General features: G+C 32.1%; 3 protein-coding genes across 3 annotated transcripts; 1 reads left to right on the forward strand and 2 right to left on the reverse strand.

Moving 5' to 3' along the window:
* The first annotated feature begins 113 nt into the window (after nucleotides 1–113).
* Nucleotides 114–4,943, forward strand: LOC145557921 (disease resistance protein RPM1-like). The gene is made up of 2 exons (XM_081619098.1): nucleotides 114–1,018; nucleotides 2,972–4,943. Exons 1-2 carry the CDS (start codon nucleotides 114–116, stop codon nucleotides 4,941–4,943), a joined length of 2,877 nt encoding a protein of 958 aa, XP_081475224.1.
* A 902-nt stretch (nucleotides 4,944–5,845) lies between these two features.
* LOC145557922 (cytochrome P450 71A1-like) lies at nucleotides 5,846–12,072 on the reverse strand. The gene is made up of 5 exons (XM_081619099.1): nucleotides 11,859–12,072; nucleotides 10,480–10,532; nucleotides 8,571–8,695; nucleotides 6,952–7,270; nucleotides 5,846–6,466 (listed from the first exon to the last, which is right to left on the reverse strand). Exons 1-5 carry the CDS (start codon nucleotides 12,070–12,072, stop codon nucleotides 5,846–5,848), a joined length of 1,332 nt encoding a protein of 443 aa, XP_081475225.1.
* A 9,992-nt stretch (nucleotides 12,073–22,064) lies between these two features.
* On the reverse strand, nucleotides 22,065–23,603 carry LOC145560132 (ethylene-responsive transcription factor WIN1-like). Its single transcript, XM_081621393.1, has 2 exons — nucleotides 22,918–23,603; nucleotides 22,065–22,524 (listed from the first exon to the last, which is right to left on the reverse strand). Exons 1-2 carry the CDS (start codon nucleotides 23,004–23,006, stop codon nucleotides 22,065–22,067), a joined length of 549 nt encoding a protein of 182 aa, XP_081477519.1. The 5' UTR covers nucleotides 23,007–23,603.

Genomic DNA, 23,603 nt, shown 5'->3' on the forward strand with positions numbered 1-23,603 from the left:
AAATACGGAGTAGATTTTATTAACAGAGTTAAAAGTCAAAATGAGTCAACTGACATAAACAGATAAAGAACTATACAAATCTGTGATTTGTGAGTTTGAGAAGCCAAGTAAAAATGGTAGAGGCAATTATGTCCACAGTAATTCTTAAGATTACTTGTCTCATAACACAAAAAATAACCGATGAAATTAAGTTTGAGGGGGGTCTTTCAAGAGAACTTGAATCTATTAAAAATGAACTACATATCATAACAGCTTTCCTTAGAGATGCGGAGGATCGAGCCGAGAGAAGTGACTCGGTGAAGGCTTGGGTAAGGCAAGTGAGAGACGTTGCGTACCGAATGGAGGACGTTATCGATGAGCATGTTATGCTTGTATACACACGGCTGCAAAATCAAGCTGACGAATTATATTGCTTAAGCTTCACCTTGAGCATATTCTCATGTCAAGCTACTCAATATATTAAAGAGTGGTTCCCACGTCGAAAGATTGCTAGCTCCATTGCTGATATCAAAGCGGAAGTCCTTGAAATCCAACAAAGAAAAATATTGTACAATCTTGAGGTCACGGAGAAAATTGGTCAAAATATGGATACGGATACAGATACAGGTACAAGTAATTCACCACGTGCACGTGCACGTATGTGGCAAGATCCTAGGGTTGGATTTCTTTACCCTAGAGAGTCCGATCTTGTTGGGATCGAGGATCCTAAAAGTGAGATTTTAAAGCTTTTAGATTTGGACATGATAGATCTAAGGTGCTCGATAATATCGATTGTTGGGATGGGAGGGATCGGAAAAACTACTCTTGCTTGGAAGGTGTACGACAACATAGAGACGAAGAGACACTTTTATGTACGTGCGTGGGTTAATGTAACTCAATTTTACAATAGGAAGGATGTGTTTAGAAGGATGCTTCAAGAGTTTTACAATAGTGCTATGCAACCTATTCCTGCTCAAGTTCGTGAAATGGATGAAATGTCACTAGTTGCTGAACTACGGACCTTCTTAGAAGACAAAAGGTGCGAATACATATACTTAATTTCCTCGTATCTTAATACTCGTAATAGTTTGACTTTTGCTCTATTTTCATAATTTTAACTTCAAATTTAACTAATTTGATATCAAAAAAAATTTACATTACAGTGAAAATTGTTGTTAAATTAGTCTCAAATTCCCAATATTAATTCATTTTTCCAAATACGGATTATATTATATAACTAGAGATATTGATCGATGGCCAAAAAGTTATTTAACAAGTGTAACGTAAAAGTAAAGCTTTTCTCGTGATTAATTTTTTGCCAATTTGCTGGCTAGACCAAAGATAAGTTTTGTGCCAAATAAAAGTCCAATGTTTTTTAATTTGTTTCTAATAAAATTTAGTTTCTTCAAGTTGTTAAATGGTACTTGGTAAATGAAACATGTACAAACACACACAAAAACTGCATTATATACTCCTTTTGTTCCTAAAAGTTTTCTTTTAAAAGGTTTTCAATGTTTATCTTTGAGTATTTATATCTTCAACCTCATATATGTGCGTTATATGAATATATATATATATATATATCACTTGGCGGTTTAACTTTTCGCCAAGTGTTGTGCCACGTAGGCGACATATAAGATTTAGTATGACACCTCTTACGCTAGATAAGAGAATTTAAGATAGATTTTTTTAAGATAAAAAAGTTATTTAGAGTTTTATTTCTGATAAAAAGTTATTTACAGTTTTATTTCTGATAGGACTTCTAATTTTCCATATGAATAAGTAGATTGTAACTTTAAAAATATATCTTATAAATATGTTAAATTAAATTTATATCATAAATTTATAAAGTTGTACATAAGAGGTGTCATACTAAATCTTATATGTCGCCTACGTGGCACAACACTTGGCGAAAAGTTAAACCGCCAAGTGATATATATATATATATATATATATATATATATATACTAGTTTTGTGCCCGTGCGATGTCCGGGTTGTTTATTGAATTTTAAGAATAATTTCTAATCTATATGTCAAATTTTAAAACATATCATTGATACAAATTTAGTTAGGAAATTATGTGTTTTAATTTTGTGACAATTTAAACTATGTAGTAGGCATGTAATGACTAATAATAATAATATTGGTGAAAACATTTCTTTACCCGTAACCTGAAATAATGAGCCTGTCCGAAATGACTCGTGATCCGACCGATTGATGGGTAGGTTTACACACAGTAATAAAATTATACATTTTGAACTAATTCCTTCGTTCCAAAAAAATATTATGATACAAAAAATAAAATTATATGATTATTTATGAGAGTTATAATGTAATTCTTTTTTGAATAAAATTATAATTCAATTTGTAAATATTGGTACTTTATCGAAAATAAAACTCTTAATTAACCATTTTATCTTAAAATTCTATCCAAATTTGATTGAAAATAGAATTCTAAACGAACTTTTTTATCCTACAAATTGAATTCTGTATAACTCTATCCTACATGGCGCAACACTTGGCGAAAAATTAGAACGCCAAGTGTCGCTGTCTCGTCGTTTGGCTAAAAGTTTAGCTTTATATATTAGTTATTATATGATATATATATATATATAGTCTAAAAATTTACATTTAAAAAGTCAAAATTTCAAATATGAAGAAAGTATATTCTTCTTATACTGTATACAAAATTTCTTCTAAAAATTAAAAATTGTAAACAATGTATACCAATCAATAATTAATAGATCATAATCCTGTAGTGATCATCCACTTAACTACTCTAGTTGAAAACAATACAATATCAAAGTATAGTCTAACATAATACAAAGTAGAATTGAAACATTACAATATCAATGTAAATTAAAATACTATATCCGTGAACTTTTAGTTATAACTTTGGAATATTTTATATCTCATAAATAATATCTCAAAATTGCAACTAAAAGTTAACGGAGGTAGTATTAAATTATAGTTTATTGACCTTTAAATTAGGTACATGGTTGTATTTGATGATGTATGGGAGCCGGAGCTATGGAATTACGTGAAAAACGCTTTACCCGGCGACGACAACGGTAGCAGGATCGTACTAACAACACGGCAAGAAAATGTGGCTCTAAATTGGAAGGGATCATGGACTAAAAATCACATTTACAAGTTACAACTTCTACCTCATAACAAAGCATGTGAACTCTTTTGTAACAAGGCATTTGAAGGCGGTCAATGCCCTCAATGGTTAGAAGAGGTAACACATAGTATTATTGCCAAGTGTGGCGGGTTACCACTCGCGCTTGTCACGTTGGGTGGTCTATTATCGACGAAAGCCAAGGCCTTCGCCGAGTGGAAGAAGTTCCGGGATAGTCTTGGTAGTGAGCTTGAACAAAATCCACAATTATCTAACATTTCGAGGATTTTGTTACTAAGCTATAATGGGTTGCCTCATTTTTTGAAGCCGTGTTTGATTTACTTTAGTATTTTCCCTGAGAGTTCGTCGATAGAGTGTAACCGGTTGATCAAGCTATGGATAGCCGAGGACTTGATTAAGGAGAAGAGAGGGATAACTGTTGAAGATGTCGCGAAAGAGTATTTGCTCGAGCTTATTCAAAGGAACTTGGTACAAGTTTCTACGTGGTACGATTGTGGAAGGGCTAGGACTATTCGTGTACACGACTTGTTACATGATATACTTAGACAAAAATTGGAAGAGTTAAATTTTGGTCAAATTTTGACGGCGAAAGAGGAGAATTGTGAGGTTAATATACAAAGTAGACGCTTATCAATTCAAGAAGATAGTCTTAAAAGTGAAGCTTTGAAGTACATCAATAGTACTACTACTAAGTGTAGTATTCGATCTTTGTTCACCTTCGGAGTTAAAGAAGTAGCAACTACACTTTTGCGTAGCACATTCTTGAATAGATTTTACCTCTTGAAAGTACTTGATCTTCAAGGAGCACCCGTCGAAGACCTTCCTACGGAGATAGGTGAACTCTTTCTCTTGCAATACCTAAGCTTGAGATCTACCAAGTTAAAGAGAATTCCTAAGACAATAGGTAAGCTTATCAATCTCTTAACTTTGGATCTCAAGAAGTGTCCGGTATGTGAGCTTCCGGTTGAGGTTGGTAACTTAAGAAGGCTAAGACACCTTATTGTGTATCAAAACACATGGCATAACACCTTGAAGGTTTGGGAGATACGAGCGGTGAGGGTACCGGAAGGTGCATTAGGTGGCTTGGAGAACCTACAAAAACTCGCGGATGTCAATATAGCCACTAGCGACGGCTTTATGGATCAACTATGTGCCTTTAAGAAGCTTAGGTATTTGGCAATCTCAAATATCAAAAGAGAAAATAGTTGGATCTTATGCAAGGCCATCGAAAAACTCGATTGCCTTGAGTCACTAAATATTTCAGTAGACTATGAGAGTTGTGAACCTCTTGACTTGCAACATATAACATCTCCGCCTTTACAACTTCAACGTCTCTACTTGGCTGGCCCTCTAGAAAAGTTTCCGGATTGGATAGGCAAACTTGAGAACTTGAATAAATTGCGATTCAAGGGATCGCGATTAGAAGATATCCCATTCGACATCCTTCAAGATTTGCCTAATTTGACAATGCTCGGAATCAATAAAGATGTATACTATGGTGAGCAGTTAGTCTTCCAAGAGGGAGGGTTCAAGAAGCTCAAGGCCTTGTATTTTAACGCGTTGATCAATTTAAACTTAGTTGAGATACAATGTGGTGCTTTGCCTATACTTGAAGACCTTTTGATTACTCGATCTCCAAAGCTTAAAGAAGTTCCCCATGGTCTCCAATACCTTACTAAGCTTACCTCTCTTCGGATCGTTGAAATGCCGGAGGACTTTGTGGATAGTATTAGCTTGCTTCCTCATATCACTAAGCATGTAGCTGACATTCGAGTTGGATATCAGACTCCAACCGGAAATTTTATCTACAAGAAACTTTGAAATGAATGTTGTTCCAAACAATTCAATTGTTAGTGTTGAAAATGATTTGATATTATTGTTGTAATGTTGGACCTTTATTTTATTTAATTTTATTTTTTATTAAAGGTAAGATGAAAGACCTTAGTGAACCAGCACCTCTCACAGGTTTAGCCAACTCAGCAGGTCAACACTTGAGAGTAGAAGGGGAGGTAAGGAAATCCTTCTACTCCCATTCATTTTGTAGTTGGTAGGGCTTGAACTTGTAACTTTAAAGTTACAAGGTGAATTCAATTGTTAGTGTTGAAAATGATTCGACCTTTATTGCTTGTTAGATGACTTGTGTTGGCTATGTATGTACTGTTTCCTCATATATATCTTGTAATTCATATGTTCATCTTACACAACATCGTTTGATCGTTTCATACCACTTAAAAAATAAAAAATAAAAATAAAAATAAATTATATTGATTCGTTGTACCTAAGGAAATGATTCCATCTTATTCATTTAATATAGTAAAATGAGAAACTAAATTAAAAATAATAATAATAATAATAATAATAATAATAATAATAATAATAATAATAATAATAATAATAATAATAATAATAATAATAATAATAAATTTTAATATAATAATCCACCCATCCTCTCACGTCAACAAATAAATTTTTACAAGATATTAAATTCAAACAATCCAAACTAAACATAACTCCAACAAAAGGAGACAAACAAATTAAACAAAAACAAATAAACGACGCTTACAACATGCATGCATGTAGATTTATTATAGTACTTAGAGACTAAAATCAAAGAGAAGGGTAAAAATAGTATAATTTCTACAGAAATTGACTATTTACTATTTTCAGCCTTACAAGACCGCTGCTTGAAACTCGAACGAGGAGGTGGCATGTGCATATATCGATTAGTATTTGTTTGCAACAAGGTAAAGGGTGTTCTTCTTATGCATCACAATACCAGGGAACACGTTGTTGTCGATGTCTTCCTTGCTTACACCCGGAGGCAACTCCCAATTAAAAGAGTACAACAAATTTGCAAGCGCGAGCTCAAGATTGGCAACACCAAGAGAATAGGCAGGGCACATCCTTTTTCCACGTCCAAAAGGAATCATTGCAAAGTTTTCTAGCGCGGTTTTGACAACATCTACTGAATTTCCTAGAAACCTCTCCGGCATAAAATTTTCAGGATCCTTCCAACATTCTGGATCTCGTCCAATTGCCCATGCATTGATAAAAACCTTAGTTTTTGGTAGTATATCATATCCTCCTATAACACATTTTTGGACTACTTCTCGGGGAATTAATAATGGTGCTGGGGGATGCAGCCTAAATGTTTCCCTCACTACTGCCTTGAAGTATTCAAGCTTTGGGAGATCGATTTCTTCTATACAACTACTACCCCTTTTTTGTGCTGCATCCCTTAGCTCTTCTTGCACTTTTTTCATTGAAATTGGGTTCTTTACTAGCTCTAAAATTGCCCATATTATCGTAGCTGTTGTGCTATTTGCTCCCCCGGCAAAAAGATTCTGCAAGCATGCATGCAAAGTTTTTGGTTATTTGAGTAAAATTCTTAGATAGCCATGACACTGTGTATTATTAAAGGATGTTTCTATGGTAGTTGATAGAGTATTAAACATATTTCTGGGCCTCAGCCATCAGCTTAACCTTTCGTTGAGTTATTATTAAAGGATGTTTTTATGGTAGTTCACTCTTATTGTTATTAGTTATTCTACATTAGCTTTCATGTTGTCGTTCTAATTTTTAATAATCAAGTACCCTGTATTAGTTAGTTTTTAAAATCTATTATAGTTTTAAGAAAAATACATCCATGGAGACAATTTAATATATGTAATAAAATTAAATTCTACATCGTTTTTAAAATTAACTCTCACGTTTAACTTTAACACTATTTACCTACCTCACTTTGTGACAAGTTATGTAATTAGCTTATATAAAAACCAACTTTTACAAATGATCAAAAGTAATTTTGTAAGAAGTCAGATTAAATTACCAAAAAAGTTGCTTTAATATGGTCCTTTGTGATCTTAAATGGAAAGGAACTGTAATTCATGAGGCCAAGAAGAAAATCAACGACATCTTCATTATCTGAATTAAGCTTGTTATCACCAAGATGATCGTCGATTATTTGTTCAAAAAACGCGTCTAATTCCTTAAAAATCCTTTCAAGCCTTGAAGATTTTCCAGTGATCTTATCAAGTAAATTACCAACAATTGGGAAATAATCGTTATAGAAGAAAGCTGTAAACATATCTTCAACTTCATGAAGAAGCCTATGATATTTGTTTCCTAACATTTCTTCGGCATTGTACCTGCGTGCATATCAAACATAGGTAACATTCAAACATATTAAGGTTATTAGAAAATCAATGAATATCATTAGTAAAAATAAAATGTCATTTGAATTTTAAATCTAATAAAATGACTTGAATTGAAGTGAAAATAGGGCAATAATTTTTGTTTTTTCGAACGGGACAAATAGGGCAATAATGGCAGAAGAATAAAAACAAATTAAAGCTTTAATCATCACTACTTTGCTTAGGTCAATATATGAGATTTTTAAACTGTACAAGTATTAATATATTAAAACATTATATTACAATTATATTGTACCATCATGATTTTATGATGTGAAATGCGCATGTTATAGTTCACTATGGTCAACTTCGAGTCTTTTCATTGACTAATAGTATAAATTTTCAAGATCTAGTATGTACTTTCTGATTAATTAAACTACACGGGAATTAAAACGGTATAGTATTAATCGCATTCATAATATCAATATATGGACCATAAATTTTGAATAATACTAACACTAGGGATTTAACAAGCCAAGCATGCTCGTGAACTACTCGATGCTTGGCTCGGTCAAAGATTGGCTCTAGTGTGTTGAATCAGGCTTAGGTTCTTACTCAAGATCTAAAGAAGCCCAGTCTAAGCTATCCTTAACTCGAGTTGAAAACTCATGAACAAGCTCGATTTTTTTTTTTCACATATGTATATTTTATAAAACACTTTGTAACCTAAAATAATCCATTAAAATCTGGGCATTGAGGGTTATTGTCATACTTGGGCCATATTTGAGGGAAGTCAATCATCAATTAAAATATACTTCCTCCGTTTCTATTTAGTTGACGCGTTTGATTTAGGCACATATATTAAGGAGAGGAGAGAAAGTGCATGAGAGAGAATGAAAAAGCAAGTGGAGTAGCTTGTAAATGCAAGGTTAAAAATTTACCCCCAAAAAAAAACATGTCAACTAAAAAAAACTTCCTAAAAAAAATACATGTCAACTAAAAAGAAACGGAGGTAGTATTGATAAGTACATGTACATTTAAGGCTAGATCAGATCGAGTATATGATGATCCAAGCCCTGAGCCGAGCTCATGTGTAGGGGTTTTGAGCTCGATTTCCAAGCCCGAGCTCAGCACAGAGTGTTGAGCTCGAGGCTTGGCTTGTTAACAACCCTACTTGCAACCTTAAGTGGGTAACAACCCTGCTTGTAAATGCATGCTTGCAATGCAAGCTAAGTTAAGCTAGGATATGCATGCATGTATGTACTCCATAATAAACAAAAAAATTTGGCATGGAACAAATAGCAAGTATACGTACCTCTTGCCGAAACTGAACCTACTTGCGTCTGCGCTCGCATAACTAATAACCAATTCATTTAAGTTGATGAGTTTAGAAGCACAAGACAGAGAAGAAACCTTTTGAATAAGCCTTGAGACTTCTTCCTTTCGAATAATAGCAAAAGGTTGCATGTTTTTAGAGCTTATGAAATGAGCAGAAATTAATTTCTTCATTTCTTTAATATAATCACTATATGGACCAAACCCTAAGTCTAATAAGTTATAGGTAACCTTTTTTCTACCGGTTGTTACTGGTCTATCACATATGTATTTGTCATTTGTATTCAATGCCTCTTTAGCCAACTTTGATGATTGAATCACAATCATTGATTGATTCATCCATCGAAGCATTAAAATCGGGCCGTAGGTCTTGCTTAACTCATAAAAATGGGTGAAATTTGTATTTGAGGGGCTAAAGTGACAGGGGTTTCCGATTATAGGAAGCCCTTTTGGACCGGGAGGAGGATTATAAGCTTTAATTTTTCGATTTTTTGGAGGAAGAAGAAGAATGAGAAAGATGACAAATAAAATTGTCACTAGTAAGATTTCTAAGGAGACCACCATACTTAGAATATTTTTTAAAAAAAAAAAAAACGAATTTATTGATTCTTTTGGTTATCTCCTAAGTAATTCTTATGGCTATTGTTCTCGCCTTCACCATGCAAGAAGAAACATTATATTTATAGCGTTGGCCAGGAGGCATGCACACAACATTGCAATTGTTTATTTATAAAGGAAAGTAATACTACTAATTTAAAAATTTCCGTTATAGAAAAGGTGATGCAATAATATAAGTACATTGAATGAAGTTTTCATCTATTTATTTATAACGTGCATTTTCAATTCCAAATGTGAACTTTGAATAATTTATAAGATCTTACGTAATATATACTAAAATGATCTACTTCGGGATATAAAATATATATAATGACTAACATGTACAGTACAATATATATACAAATAAAATCAATAGCTAGAAGGTGCACATGAGTGCACCAATCACCATTCACCATTCACATATCGCATTGTGCTCTTAGTGCACATTGTTATAAATATTGTCATGTGCTCATTCTTATAAATATTGTTCATTCTTATAAATATTGCCATGGTCATAGAATTGCGTACATAAGTAAATAAAATTGCATGGTGATTGGTGCACTCATGTGCACCTTCTAATTAACTATTATTTTTATTTTGTTTAAAAAATATAAAAAACAAAAAACCCTATTGATTTCTTTTAAGTATACTGTACTACATATGTTAGTCATCATCTCATTATATATATTTATATATATCAAAATCGATCATTTCGGCATATATTATGTTAGATCTTATAAATATTCAAAGTTTACACTCTAAATTGAAAATGCACATTATAAATAAATGGAATTTTATAACTAATAGTACACTCATAGTTCTGACTTTTATCAACGGTACACATCATTAAACTTTGATTTTCAGCGGTGTACCCAAACGTTTCACTAATTTGCTGCAGTAATCATAACGTTAAGTTAGGTGATTTGAGCTGGTTTAATGGGTTGGGAAGGTTAAAATACTCAAATGTCTCGACCATTTAATCTCCCTCCAAAATTCCCTTTCAGTTTTCCCTGCTTTTTTTTCCGATATTCCCCTGTTTCCTATTTAAACCTCTCCCACTTTGCATTTTCCCACATGTATGATTAGTTATCCATCCATCCAGGTTGAACTTCAGTTTAAGTTTCAAGCCTCAAACAACGAGGCCGGGTATGAAGCCTTGCTAGTCGGTATACACATGTGTAAGGTGGCAGGGGCAAAGAATATAGACGCCAGTTTTTATTCATAGTTGGTCATTAGCCAATACCATGGTGACTAATGACTATGAGGCCACCCATCTAGCTATGGTCAAATACCTGCAGGCAGTCAAGACAGAGGCCGGGACCCTTGACGAATTTCATCAAAGTGCCTAGATCAGAAAACAATCAGGTGGATGCCTAGTCAAAACTGGCATCATCTACATGCGATACATCTCGGTGATGGAAAAGCAAAGCATCGAAGAAGATCCCATCGGTGTACTTGACCGAAGTTCAACCTAGATGGATGGCATCCGAGCCTATTGTTTTCTGACCAAGGCACTTGACTTATATCGAAAAATTAAAAAGGAGGGAAAACTACAATTTACTTATATGATTGGATGATTTTACATAAGTCGTTTGAACCATAAGTCTTATTATGTGGCACTGCATGATGTGATTGGTTGTATTTAGCTTTATAATAGATCATAACTTCAGCAAATAATGTTAATATGCACCTAAGACCTCTAACTTCATTCATAAGAGAATGAGAGTAAATAACTAAATATGCACTTAAAATTTGTAAATGAACTCGCTTTTTCTTAAAGACGCTTGGTTGGTTCACATTTCTACGTGGTATAGCAATCAAAGTGCAAGGACTATTTGTGTACATGACTTGTTACATGAGATACTTCGACAAATTTTGATGACAAAGGAAGAGAATCGCGAGGTTAGGTTAACATACAAAGTAGACACATAATTATATCTGTTGAAGGATCAACTCAACCAAAAGCTCAACTTGACGGTTGAGAGTTGAGACCCAAGAATATGTGTTATACTCTATCACTTTGGTTTAGATAATTCACTAACATGTTATCAACAGTCAGCGTGACTCTGAGGTCATATGTTCAAATGTCATCCATCCTCTAATTTCAAGTGAAATATTTTGTGTTGGGAATAATCAGGAAATCCATGTCGCTTCCACATTTCAAGCCTAAAAGGCTCTCATATGAGGGGGCGTGATAGAGTATATAAACCAATCTTGAGGTTCAACTATCAGTTTAAGCTTTTGGTAGAGTTGGTCTGTTTAATAATATTTAAGCAAACCGACTAAACATAATTAGTATTCCATCTTAGAACTTACTAAAAAAAGTAGACGCCCGTAACGTGTAGAATTGAATCACTAAAATTGTTAGTACATTTTAAAAACAAAAGTCGATTATAAAAAATAAATAAATGTGTGTGTGTGAGATAAATAAATATGTGTGTGTGTGTGTGTGTGTGTGTGTGTGTGTGTGAGAGAGAGAGAGAGAGAGAGAGAGAGAGAGAGAGAGAGAGAGAGCTTAATTTCGAATTGAAATACTCCATAGTATTATTTCTAAAGGATACCCTAAACATATAATCAAGATGGAGAAGGGAATGAGGATGTAGCACCAATATGCATCATCAGAATTTGTTTGCAACAAGGTATAGGGTATTTTTCTTATGCATTGTAATACCAGGGTTTGCTTTGTTATCGACGTCTTCTTTGTTTACACCGGTAGGCAACTCCCAGTTAAAAGAGTACAACAAATTGGCAAGCGCGAGCTCAAGGTTAGCAACACCAAGAGAGTAAGCAGGGCACATCCTTCTTCCACGGCCAAAAGGAATCATTGCAAAGTTTTCTAGTGATTTGAAAACATCTCCTGAACTCCCCATAAACCTCTCCGGCATAAATATTTCAGGATTCTTCCAACAGTCAGGATCTCGTCCAATAGCCCATGCATTAATAAATATTTTAGTTTTGGGTAATATGTCATATCCTCCTATAACACATTTTTGGACTACTTCTCGTGGAATCAAAAATGGCGCTGGTGGATGCAATCTAAATGTTTCCTTCACTACTGCCTTGAAGTATTCGAGATTTGGGAGATCAATTTCTTCTATACAAGTAGTACCCTTTTTTTGTGCTTCATTCCTTAGCTCTTCTTGCACTTTTTTCATTGAAATTGGGCTCTTTACTAGCTCTAAAATTACCCATATTATTGTAGCTGTGGTGCTACTTGCTCCTGCGGCAAAAAGATTCTGCAAACATTGCATTTATTTGGGCTATTAGCTAACATAATTAGGGATATACATGCTTCTGTTATAATATAAGTTTGTTGAACATCTACTTAACAAAAGTTTGTACATGAATAATTGTGATCAATTAGTGGCAATTTTTGTTGATCGTTCAAGAGGATTTTTAACATACAACTGATTGTAACTTGTCAAGTAGTTTTTTTACCCTAGTTTTTTGACCCATTAGCTCAATTGGTACAATGTCAGCAAATAATAAATAACCTTAGTTACATACCTGTCAATTAGGACCTGTTCTTTTCAGCTTAATTTCAGTTCAGTTCAGTTTCTAATTTCCTTCTTTTATAAATAATTCAGTTCAACTCAGTCCAGTTCATTTCAGTTCAGCTCAGTTCAATAAATCAGAATAGGCCCTTAGTCATTCATGCATACGATACAACTGGTTGCATAAAAAAAAAAAAAAAAATCATCATTAAAGCACTATATTTAAAAATGTCATCTATCATTAAAATTCTCCATACTACGTTTAATTTTTAGACACTAAAAAATTCGAAAAATATATTTAAAGATCGAGATAGATTAAATTACCAAAAAAATTGCTTTGATGTGCTCCATTGTGAGCTTAAATGGAAAGGAAGCATCATTCTTGAGGCGAAGCAGAAGATCAACTACATCTTCGTGTTCCGAATTAAGCTTATTATCTCCAAGGTGATCGTTGATGATTTGTTCAAAAAAATCGTCTAATTCCTTAAAAATCTCTTCAAGCCTTGAAGATTTTCCGGTGAGCTTATCAAGAAAATTACCAACAAGTGGGAAATAATCATTATAGAAGAAAGCTGTGAACATAGTTTCAGCATCATGTAGAAGCCTATGATATTTGTTTCCTAACTCTTCTTCGCCGTTGTACCTGCGCACCAAACATAGGTAATTAATACTTGTAACGTCTTTATTTTCAGGTTTATCCTGTCCATGTATAATTTCAATCCTATGTTAATATTGTCAATTATTAATGAGTAGCTATACGAAGTACACGGGAAGATTTTGCATGACTATGTTTTATCTAAAATATAAATCACCAAAGGTATTTACAATAATATGATATACGTACATATGTGAATATTGCAAAAATAAAAATATTGCTATTTATATTATAATTGTAGAGTCACTTAACGAGAGCCCTCCAAATCCTCAATCCTCAACTCTCATGCATTTGAGATTTTTTTTTTTTTTTTTTTTATATCATTTGAAAAAAAAAATCAACAACTACCCGTTCACTCTTTTTTTTTATTATTATTATTTTATTTTTTTTTTATTATGGGACTACTACTAACCTTTCAATTTATGTGTGTATGTTTTTTGGGTACGTAGCATATCAAAAAAATAAAAATGTGCTCTAAATCCCCAACCCTTCAATTATAGTACTCTAAATCCCCAACCCTTCAATTATATGCATTTTTAGGGACTACCCTCCAACATTTTCCATTTCTTTAATCATCAAAAACAAAAAAATGTACAACACATTTTTGTGCAACTAGCCTCAGTGAATAACTACTTGCAACAAAACAAAGTATGTAACTCCTATAGCAAGACACTAATCCATATGACACTAACCGAGTAACACGAGTAACTCCTATAACACTGAACGGGTAACCTCTATAACTTTGAAAAAGTAAACCCCATAATAGCATTGTGTGCCCACCGACATAAAAGAGTAAGACCTTGATTTTTGAGGAATATCATATTTCAGCATAGCACATCAGGTGTCAGCACATTAATTATCAATACGATTATTATTAATACTCAATACAACAGAGCTAATTAGGGTTCAACAAAACCGACCAGTCCAAAACCGACCATTACAACTCAAGTCTAAATTAGAACATCAAAATCAACTGTTCACATTTGAAATATATTTTTTCTTATATATTCCCGTGCAGTTTGCACGGATATACTCTAGTTAAATAAAAATGAGAGAAGAAATCTTACGAAATACTCCAAATACATTGTTTGTATATACGTAGGGAGTAATTAATATATTATACATAATTAGCCAAAACACAGTATATGTCTTGACTATTAAGTTATGTGTATATTGTCATTATATTATTGCTCAACTTCAGTTCTTACTCGATTAAAGTATACAAAATATAAATTTCTAGTTTTTTTTAGTGGTTTATAATGATCTTATATACGTAAACATTTATGTGGACCGCACTCGCGATCAAGAAGAGAACTTCCACTTCACAAGTCCTGTTGAAAGCCATTGTAGTCCACTTATGAGTGTCCCACATTGGAGAAAGAGGAGAGATAGTTTTACTTTATTAGGTAGAGGAGTACCTCCTACTATTGCCAATTGGTTTTAGTATGGAAGCTCCAAAGCCTTGTTTGTGGACCAAACTCTCTTCCTCCTTATTTGGGTTGCCCAGGCCCATTTCATATTTGTTTCGAAATTTAACATGGTATCAGAACCCAGGTTGTGGGTCTAATCGCTACTAGATAAGGATTCTAAGGACACTCATAAGTGAGGGGGAGTGTTGAAAGCCATTGTAGTCCACTTATGAGTGTCCCACATTGGAAAAAGAGCAGAGATAGTTTCACTTTAGTGGAATACTTCATACTTATACGTGTTATTTGGAAAGCTAAGCCTCAACATATACTTTTACCACTTTTACTCTCATAAGTCACAGTACAACTAATATTTCTTTTACTGAACTTCTACTTTCACACTTTCAATACAATTAATTTTTTGTTTTCCGTAAAAACAAAAGTGTGTAAATATTAATAATAATAATAACTAACTAACTAACTAAATAAATTAATTAATTAAAAAAAACGGAGAGAGTAGTACGTACCTCTTGCCGAAACTAAACCTACTTGCATCGGCACTTGCATAATTGATAATCAATTCGTTCAAGTTGATGAGTTTAGAAGCAGAAGAGAGAGAAGAAACCTTTTGCATCAACCTTGTGACTTCTTCCCTTCGTATGTTAGCAAAAAGTTGCATATTTTTGGAGCTTGAAAAATGAGCCGAAAGTATCTTTTTCATTTCTCTAACATACTCATTATACGGTCCAAATGCTACATCTAATAAGTTGTACGAAACCTTTTTTCTACCGGTTGTTATTAATCTATCACATGTATTTTTATCATTTGTTTGCATTGCCTCTTTGGCCAACTTTGCTGATTGAATCACAATCATCGATTGCTTCATCAATTGAAGCTTCAAAATTGGTCCGTAGGTCTTGCCTAATGTATAAAATTTGGCGTAATTTGTTTTTGAGGGGCCAAATTGGTGAAAGTTTCCGATTATTGGAAACCCTTTTGGACCAGGGGGAGGATTATAAACTTTAGTTTTTCGATTTTTTGAAAGAAGAAGAAGAATGAGAAAGATGATGGTTAAACCTAACACTAGTAAAAAATCTAAGACTACCATATTCTAGAATTTTCTTTTCCCTAGTTTTTATGGCTATTGTTTCTTGCATGGCCTTCACCATGCATCGAAAAAGCATCATATTTATAGTGTTATGAGGCAACATGCTCTTCGAGTCTTTGTCAACTTACACTTCCCACAATTCACCTAGTAATTGTTTAGTATCTTAATTAATTACTTACAATTATTATTAAAAGATCGGATCTCACTCTATTATCTATTCTCACTCTTTTCTCAATTATTCACGTTAACATTGATTTATTACGTACTCTTGTTTTATACTCCGTGTATTAATAGAGGTAACTAAGACATTTTTATGGTTTTTTCAAATTAAATTATGTTCTTTTTGTTTGTATATATAGGGAACATACACAAACACTTTACTCCCTCTATTCTATAATAAAAAAAAATAGTTATGTGAGATTTTATTAAATTCGTCTCAATGTGAAGTTATTTATTATAATTTTTGTTAATGTGTAAAATATTGGTTAAAAGTAAGTCTAAAAAGCCATACAAAATAAAATAAATGACAATATATTATGAAACGGAGGAATTATTTAAATGGTTGTGATTACGGTGAAGATTGTGCACTCAAAAATTTTAATAAGAAGAAGCTAGTTTAGTGGCTTCTACTCCAGCATAGTTATCGTTTACGAAAGACAAGATCTTTGCACATGCTAATTTCAACGGACTATGTACGTTATATAGATCCTCCTATTTATCAATGACTTTTTGATACTATTCTTCAAAATACGAGTAATATTTTACAAAGTAAACTCTAAAATACAGTTTCTCTATTAGAAAAATTAAGGTATCACTTATTAACACATAAAAAAAAATAAAAAAAAAAAAAAAAAAAATCAACGATTCTTCATTGATGCAAGAGCAATCTCAATGCACAAGCTACATTGCATTTTTTATTTTTTATTTTCTTTTTCAACAAGTTCAAAAAAAAAATATTAGTATACTACTACCTCCGTTTCATATATTTTGCAACTTCGGAATATTTTATATTTTCACAAATAATACCCTAAAGTTGTAAAAAAAAAATATGAAACGGAGATAGTAAATGAGAAAGATAGGAAGTTGTAAATAATGTATTACCTCCGTTAAATGTTATGTGCAGCTTTGGGGCATTATTTGTGAGATATAAAATATTTTAAAGTTGCAAATAACATTTAACGGAGGTGGTATAAAATCAAACTCAACACCAACATATTACAAAACAAAATCGAATAACAAATAGTATTGGTCAATTAAATAATCAATGGTTTTTCATACACAGTCCCTCTGTTTTTAAATACTTGCTCCATTTCTCAACACGTATGCATATCGGATACAAATCTTTGATCAATTATATCTTTAATTATTAATAAGTACAAATTCTAACAATTGAAAATTGATAATCTATTCATTGATACGATTTCAACAAGTACCCAAAATATAGGCTACATATTTTTCTTATATTTAATGCCCAAATTAATGCACATCAGTCCAAGATGCAAAACACTTAGATTAAAACAAACCATTTAACCAATTATAACGTTCATGGTAAAACAACTCAATCTCGAAATAGTCCCATACTCCGATAATTACACTTTTTTTTTTTTTTTTTTTTTTTTTGACGGGAATTACACTTTTAAATTAACTAGCTATATATGATAAGATTCTTATTTGATGATATGTTATACGGAGTAATAATTATATTATATTAATTATATTATATAAAATCGTTTAAGTGTTTATAACATGCGTTACATAATATGGAGTACCTTTTAAAAAGGATTAATTTATTTATTATTAATTGATGAGAAACCAAAAACTCAAGTTTGCCTTCTAATGACTAAGGAAAATTTGCAAATTGCAGCCATTTAAATTTCGTATTTTGCAAATTGCAGCCATTTATTATTTTTTTTTTGCAAATTGCAGCCCAAAAGTTCGTTTAAATTATAAATTGCAGTCCGATTCAATTTTTTCATCGGTTTACATGTTGAAAAATCTTCGGTTAAGGTTTTATGGGTCATTTTAGCCCTTAAGGGCCCGAATTGAGCTCGGAATTGGCAAAAAAATAACGTAAGTGTCTCATATTTACAGTTTCCCATAAATCGATACATTTTTGTTATGCAAAACGAGATACTTACGTTATTTTTTTGCTAATTCCGAGCTCAATTCGAGGCTCTAAGAAATAAAATGACCCCTAAAACCTTATCCGAAGATTTTTCAATATGTAAACCGATGAAAAAATTGAATCGGACTGCAATTTACAATTTATACGAACTTTTGGGCTGTAATTTGCAAAAAAAAAAATTAAATGGTTGCAATTTGCAAAATACGAACTTTAAATAGCTTCAATTTGCAAATTTTCCAATGACTAATGACTGTAACGAGTCCAAATATTATTGACAACTCTTATTATACACCCTTAATCCTTTATATCAAATTCCAAGAATAAAATGTGGTTCTTGCTAGCAATTCTATTTCTTGCCCAAAAATTTGACCAACCCATACTTGAGCATTTAAACATGTTATTAATGAATGATCCATGAATAATTGATTAGAAGGTTTTTACCAACCATACTACTGTATGAAAACTATTGGCATCTCCCTAATTAAGAACAATCACTTTAATTTTGTGACCTAATTAAAACTAAAATAAAATAAAAATTAAGACAAGTCTCTTTCACTTTCACTCCCACTATAACTCCACTACAATTCTATTAAGGGGGCAGGCCTATAATTGACTTATTCCATGTTAAATGGAAATTGGAATTTAGGGGCCCTTTATTATCTGAGACAGATGGCCAAGGAAATATAGCTTCCTCTTCTAGTTTATTTTAATTTATTTATTATCTTTTAAAAAGAATTACCCAAAGGTGAAGAGAGTTTCAAATGGCAAAAGAAGTTGCTCAAATTTAATCTCAAATATTTTGGACAATAAGTAATATTGAAATTTTCTTTGTGGAGGCAGATGTACCAAGCATGATACATCCGGATTTTTTATAAAAAGGCAAAATTAACATATAGTTATTTTGTAAAAAAACGTATAATTGTTTTGTAAAGAACATATACCTGTTTTACAAAAAACGTTCAATTTTATGTTCTTTTTGTATATCTAAAGAACATCCATAATATTAATAAATAACATAAGAATATTATGTGATGAATATTATTTATATTCACCCACCATAATCTAAAGACAAATTTTAAATAACATTTTACAGTAAACAATGAGTATTATGTCACACATAAAACTGACAATAATCAAACAACGCGGAGATAAAGATGTCACAAATAAAAATACATTATATTGACAATAATCAAACAACACGGAGATAAAAAATATTATTTAACAGTGTGTTATTTATAAAATAGTGTCATGTTCATTTTTTATAAATAACTATATGTTCTTTCTTTTTTTTTGTATCAGATGTTCTTTTATTACGTTAATTGTATTTTAACATTATGTTCTTTTCACTTTAGATATATGTTCTTTGATTTTCACTTTAACTAAATGTTCTTTACATTTTTATACGATGTTCTTTCCACTTTTTTTTTTCTTTTTTGAACGGATGTACTATGCGTATGGTACACCCGCCTCCATGAACCAATGATTACAGTAATTTAGTCTCATTTGCATTTTTGTACACACTTTTTTTTTAATGAATCTATTTGAGCATTGTTATATGTTCAACTATGCCTTATAATAAATTATTAAAAAATAATATTTCAAAAATGTATATCTAGACAAATTCAACAAGATTCCGAATATATCTTTTCTCATATGTATTATGTATAGAGTAGATCTTCATAATAAAAGTTTATCTCTCCTAGCTCAAAGTGAAAATTCTAAAAGGGTGAGACAAACAAGAAGGATATGATAGAGAGTTGTAAAATCATGGCCTATTAGATTATGTCACGTACGTAAGATGTGTATTAAGTGCGCCAAATCTCGGATTCGTTTCTAATCACCCACTAGGGCCACTCCTATCAATTCTTGCTTTGTGAGAGAACCTACTCTAATCCAATCACTTCATTAGTTAGTGAGTTTTTATTAATTTTCAATTTAAGATTGGATTAGTAAGGTTTAATGAAACTTAAAATACCACTCACCAACAATATTGAATTTGAATTATTTGTGCTTTTAGACTATTGGTTACTAGATATATATGAACATATTCGAGGTACCAATTGCTTGGACGTTTTAAAAGCTTTAAAGATGACTTGCTTGCTCTAAAATTCTTTCTATATTTGTTAGAACTCTTAGAAGTCCTTTTTTGAAAAGTTATAAATGTGGTCCTAATAACAGCCAAAGGTTTTTTTTTTTTTTTTTTTTAAGGAAATTTTGATAATTACCACCTTCTGTTATGTCCATTTTAGCAATTATCACCTTCTATTTTTTTTTTTTTTTAAATTACCACTTTCTATTTTTAAAAACATTAAAAGTTACCACCTTCTTGCCTCCCAAGTCTCAACTACCACATGACGTCATTTTAGGCCCATTCTTTCCCTTCCCTCCCTATTTCCCTCACATTTCTCATTCCTAACTCGATTCTCCTCCCTCCTTTCACTTTTTTCCCCAAAAAAATCAGAAACATTTCTATTCACTCCTTCAAATCAAAATTGACGAACAATTATTGGTGGTTTAGGGGAAAAAAAGTGAAAGGGGAGATGAGAATCCAAATAGGAATGAGAAATGGGAGGGAAATAGGGAGGTAAGGTAAAGAATGGGCCCAAAATGACGTCATGTGGTAGTTAATTGGGAGGCAAGAAGGTGGTAACTTTTGATATTTTTGAAAATAGAAGGTGGTAATTTTCAAAAAAAAAAATAGAAGGTGGTAATTGCTAAAATGGACATAATAGAAGATGGTAATTGTCAAAATTTCCTTATTTTTAAGCAAAAGGTTACTTTCAATTATATATGCCAGAATATGCCTTGAATCAGTTTATTTACATTACATTAGAATATTCAATTTTATGTTATGAAATACTATATTAACTCTCCACGGTTTAACCTAATTACTATTTTGTAATTTGTATTATCCTCAAAAATAATAATACAGATTTTATTTAGCTTATCTTTGGACATAGCTCATCATTGGTGAACCACGTACATATTGTATTCTTATTTGTCAATTCAATTATAAATATTTGTTGTGCTTGTCATAACAAATCGGTATCGGAGTTGATGTGAGCTTTGTTGAAGCAACAATGATTGTAGGCACCTCGTTTGAGGATGTAACGTTGATAGATAAACACAAGTCGTGGAGTTGGTCGTTTTGGAGGCAAAGACACACTGCACTCTTCAACAATGTAGTGTCTTACACAAATACACACGGTATTATGGAGTATATATTACCAAAGTATGTTTCGTCTATCCCGTCAAAAAAAATAAAGTATGTTTTGTTTGGTTGCTAAAGCTCAAGAGTTTGTATAACAAACCTATGTCTATTTTTTCTTCTAAGAAATTAAATCAATTAAACACAATTTTATTAAAATCGTGTTATACATTGATATATCTTACACACGTTAGTTATTATATATTGTTGAAGCTCATCAAGATCTTCGGTATATATAACAAAGCTACGTCTATGATTCCTTTAAGAAATTAAATCAATTAAGCACAATCTTATTAAAATTGCGTTGCATTTATATCACTCGTAATTTATTCAAAGTTTACACAACAAGAGCATAAGAAGTACTATAATAATATATTAATAAATAAATGGATTTTCTTGCAAAACTCTACTCCGTAACGTGTATATATAATTTGGTATTTCCACATACGTACATATATATATATACTTCACCCGTTACATATTACTCCTTTGTTGTGAGTAATATGTAACGGAGGGAGCATATATCATCCTATAAGGCCATAACTTTTCCATCAAGTAGAAAATGACAAAGTTAATTGCAATTAAAATACACTAGCTAGCTAATCAAACTTGCTATTTAATAACAGCCAATTGATACTTTATAATTATTAAGAATATACTTCTATTATGTAATTAGGAAGTGTATTAGTTTAGGATTCCTAGAGTAACACACCTTCCTTAATCCTAATCACATAATTTATTCCTAATAGTTACCCAATAAGTATATTATGTACTATATACCTATACCGTACCGTACTATTGTCTAGAATATACGTAGTATAACAAACATAATATATATACTTGGTACTATATTATTGCATGGCATTAATCATCTTATATGATCAGTAATTGTTTAGAAGTTCCTCTATCATTTGCAACGCAATTTTCTCTTCTTCACTAATTCCACCCTTAATTTCTTGTGCTTCAACATTGTTTTTTGCATCAAACTTTACGGTCATTACCCAACTAGAGTTCGATTGCCCTCCAATGGACCGCTTTTGCCATACTCCGATGTTGGAGTTCTCGGTGTCTAGCCTTAGACAAGTGAGGGAAGGACACAACTTCTGATATGACTTTCGAAGCTTCGAGTTAAGGAGGGATGAAACACTAGCATTTGGATGTGATTTTGATAATGATTCTTTTGATGGTCTTGATGTAATTATCTCATTGCTTGAGCCAATTTTTGTAGTGACAGGAAAATTTGTCTTAGCTTTCCGGCCACTCATTAGGACGGCCGCTTCATCGTAGGTTCTAGCCGCCTCCTCGGCGGACTTGAAGGTCCCCAACCATATTCTTCTTTTCCTTCACAAATTATAAAACTCCAAGTTTAGATAATTTATCATGACTATTCACATAAATTTCATAATTAGATTATTATTTTTGCCTTGAGTATTGAGTCTATGCACAATACTCCTATATCAAGAAATTTTTTTGATAAAACTCATAAATTAAAGTACAGTAATCAATAAGTAAATTAAAGTTGAACTAAAAATACACCACTAACTTCGACAAGATTTTATGCACAAATAATTACACACAATACACATGATTAGATACCAAGAGCAATAGTGTTAAATTTCTTGATTTTGTGGAAATTTAATTTTATAACGCGATTTTAAAATAAAAAGAGGTAAAAAAATAAATTAGGGTTTTTATAGTAATAGTATAGTAGAGATTAGAGAATGAAGTACGTACAATAGAGGATGACGAATCTCAGCAACCCAAGCACCCCAATGGCGCTGCCTGACACCTCTGAACTTCTTAGTAGAATGTAAGAGTCCCATAATATTTGGGAGTGAGAGTGGGTGTGCAAAGTACAATGGGATAGTTGAGATGGTTGCTAATTATAAGTGTAGGTAGATGGAGATGAATTCAAGTTAAAGGTATACGTAAGTGATTTGAGGTCTATAGGTAGATCAAATATGCCCCACGATGCATTTAACTAGAACAAGGTTTACTTGTCGGCTCCGTTGCTAAATTTGTCTTATTCTATAGTTTTCTCGTATTACTATAACTTTCGATTTATAGATGACAGCTGCACGATCAAATTTAGTTGATACATTTTAAGGTGTGCGGCGTCTAAAAGTTGAGGTCAATTTTTGTTTATTAAACTTTCATTTATATCTAAATCAGTGCATATAAAAAAAAATAAAAAAATAATATCAATGCTAATTAAAGCTTTTAAGCCTCTATTAAAAAAAAAAAAAAAAAAAGCTTTTAATCCTTGCTTCTTCACTATTGCTAGTCCACTACTCCGTACAATCCAATCCCACCCCATGAGGCCGTGTCTCTACCTTCGCTAAAATTTTGATACCTTCATTTATGTCATGTAAAAAACTTACAAGCTAAGTCAAAGTCTTCATATGTGTCTTATTGGATCA

The sequence above is a fragment of the Chenopodium album genome, chromosome 9 (genome assembly GCF_948465745.1).
Source record: "Chenopodium album chromosome 9, dcCheAlbu1.1, whole genome shotgun sequence".
Lineage (NCBI taxonomy): Eukaryota > Viridiplantae > Streptophyta > Magnoliopsida > Caryophyllales > Amaranthaceae > Chenopodium > Chenopodium album.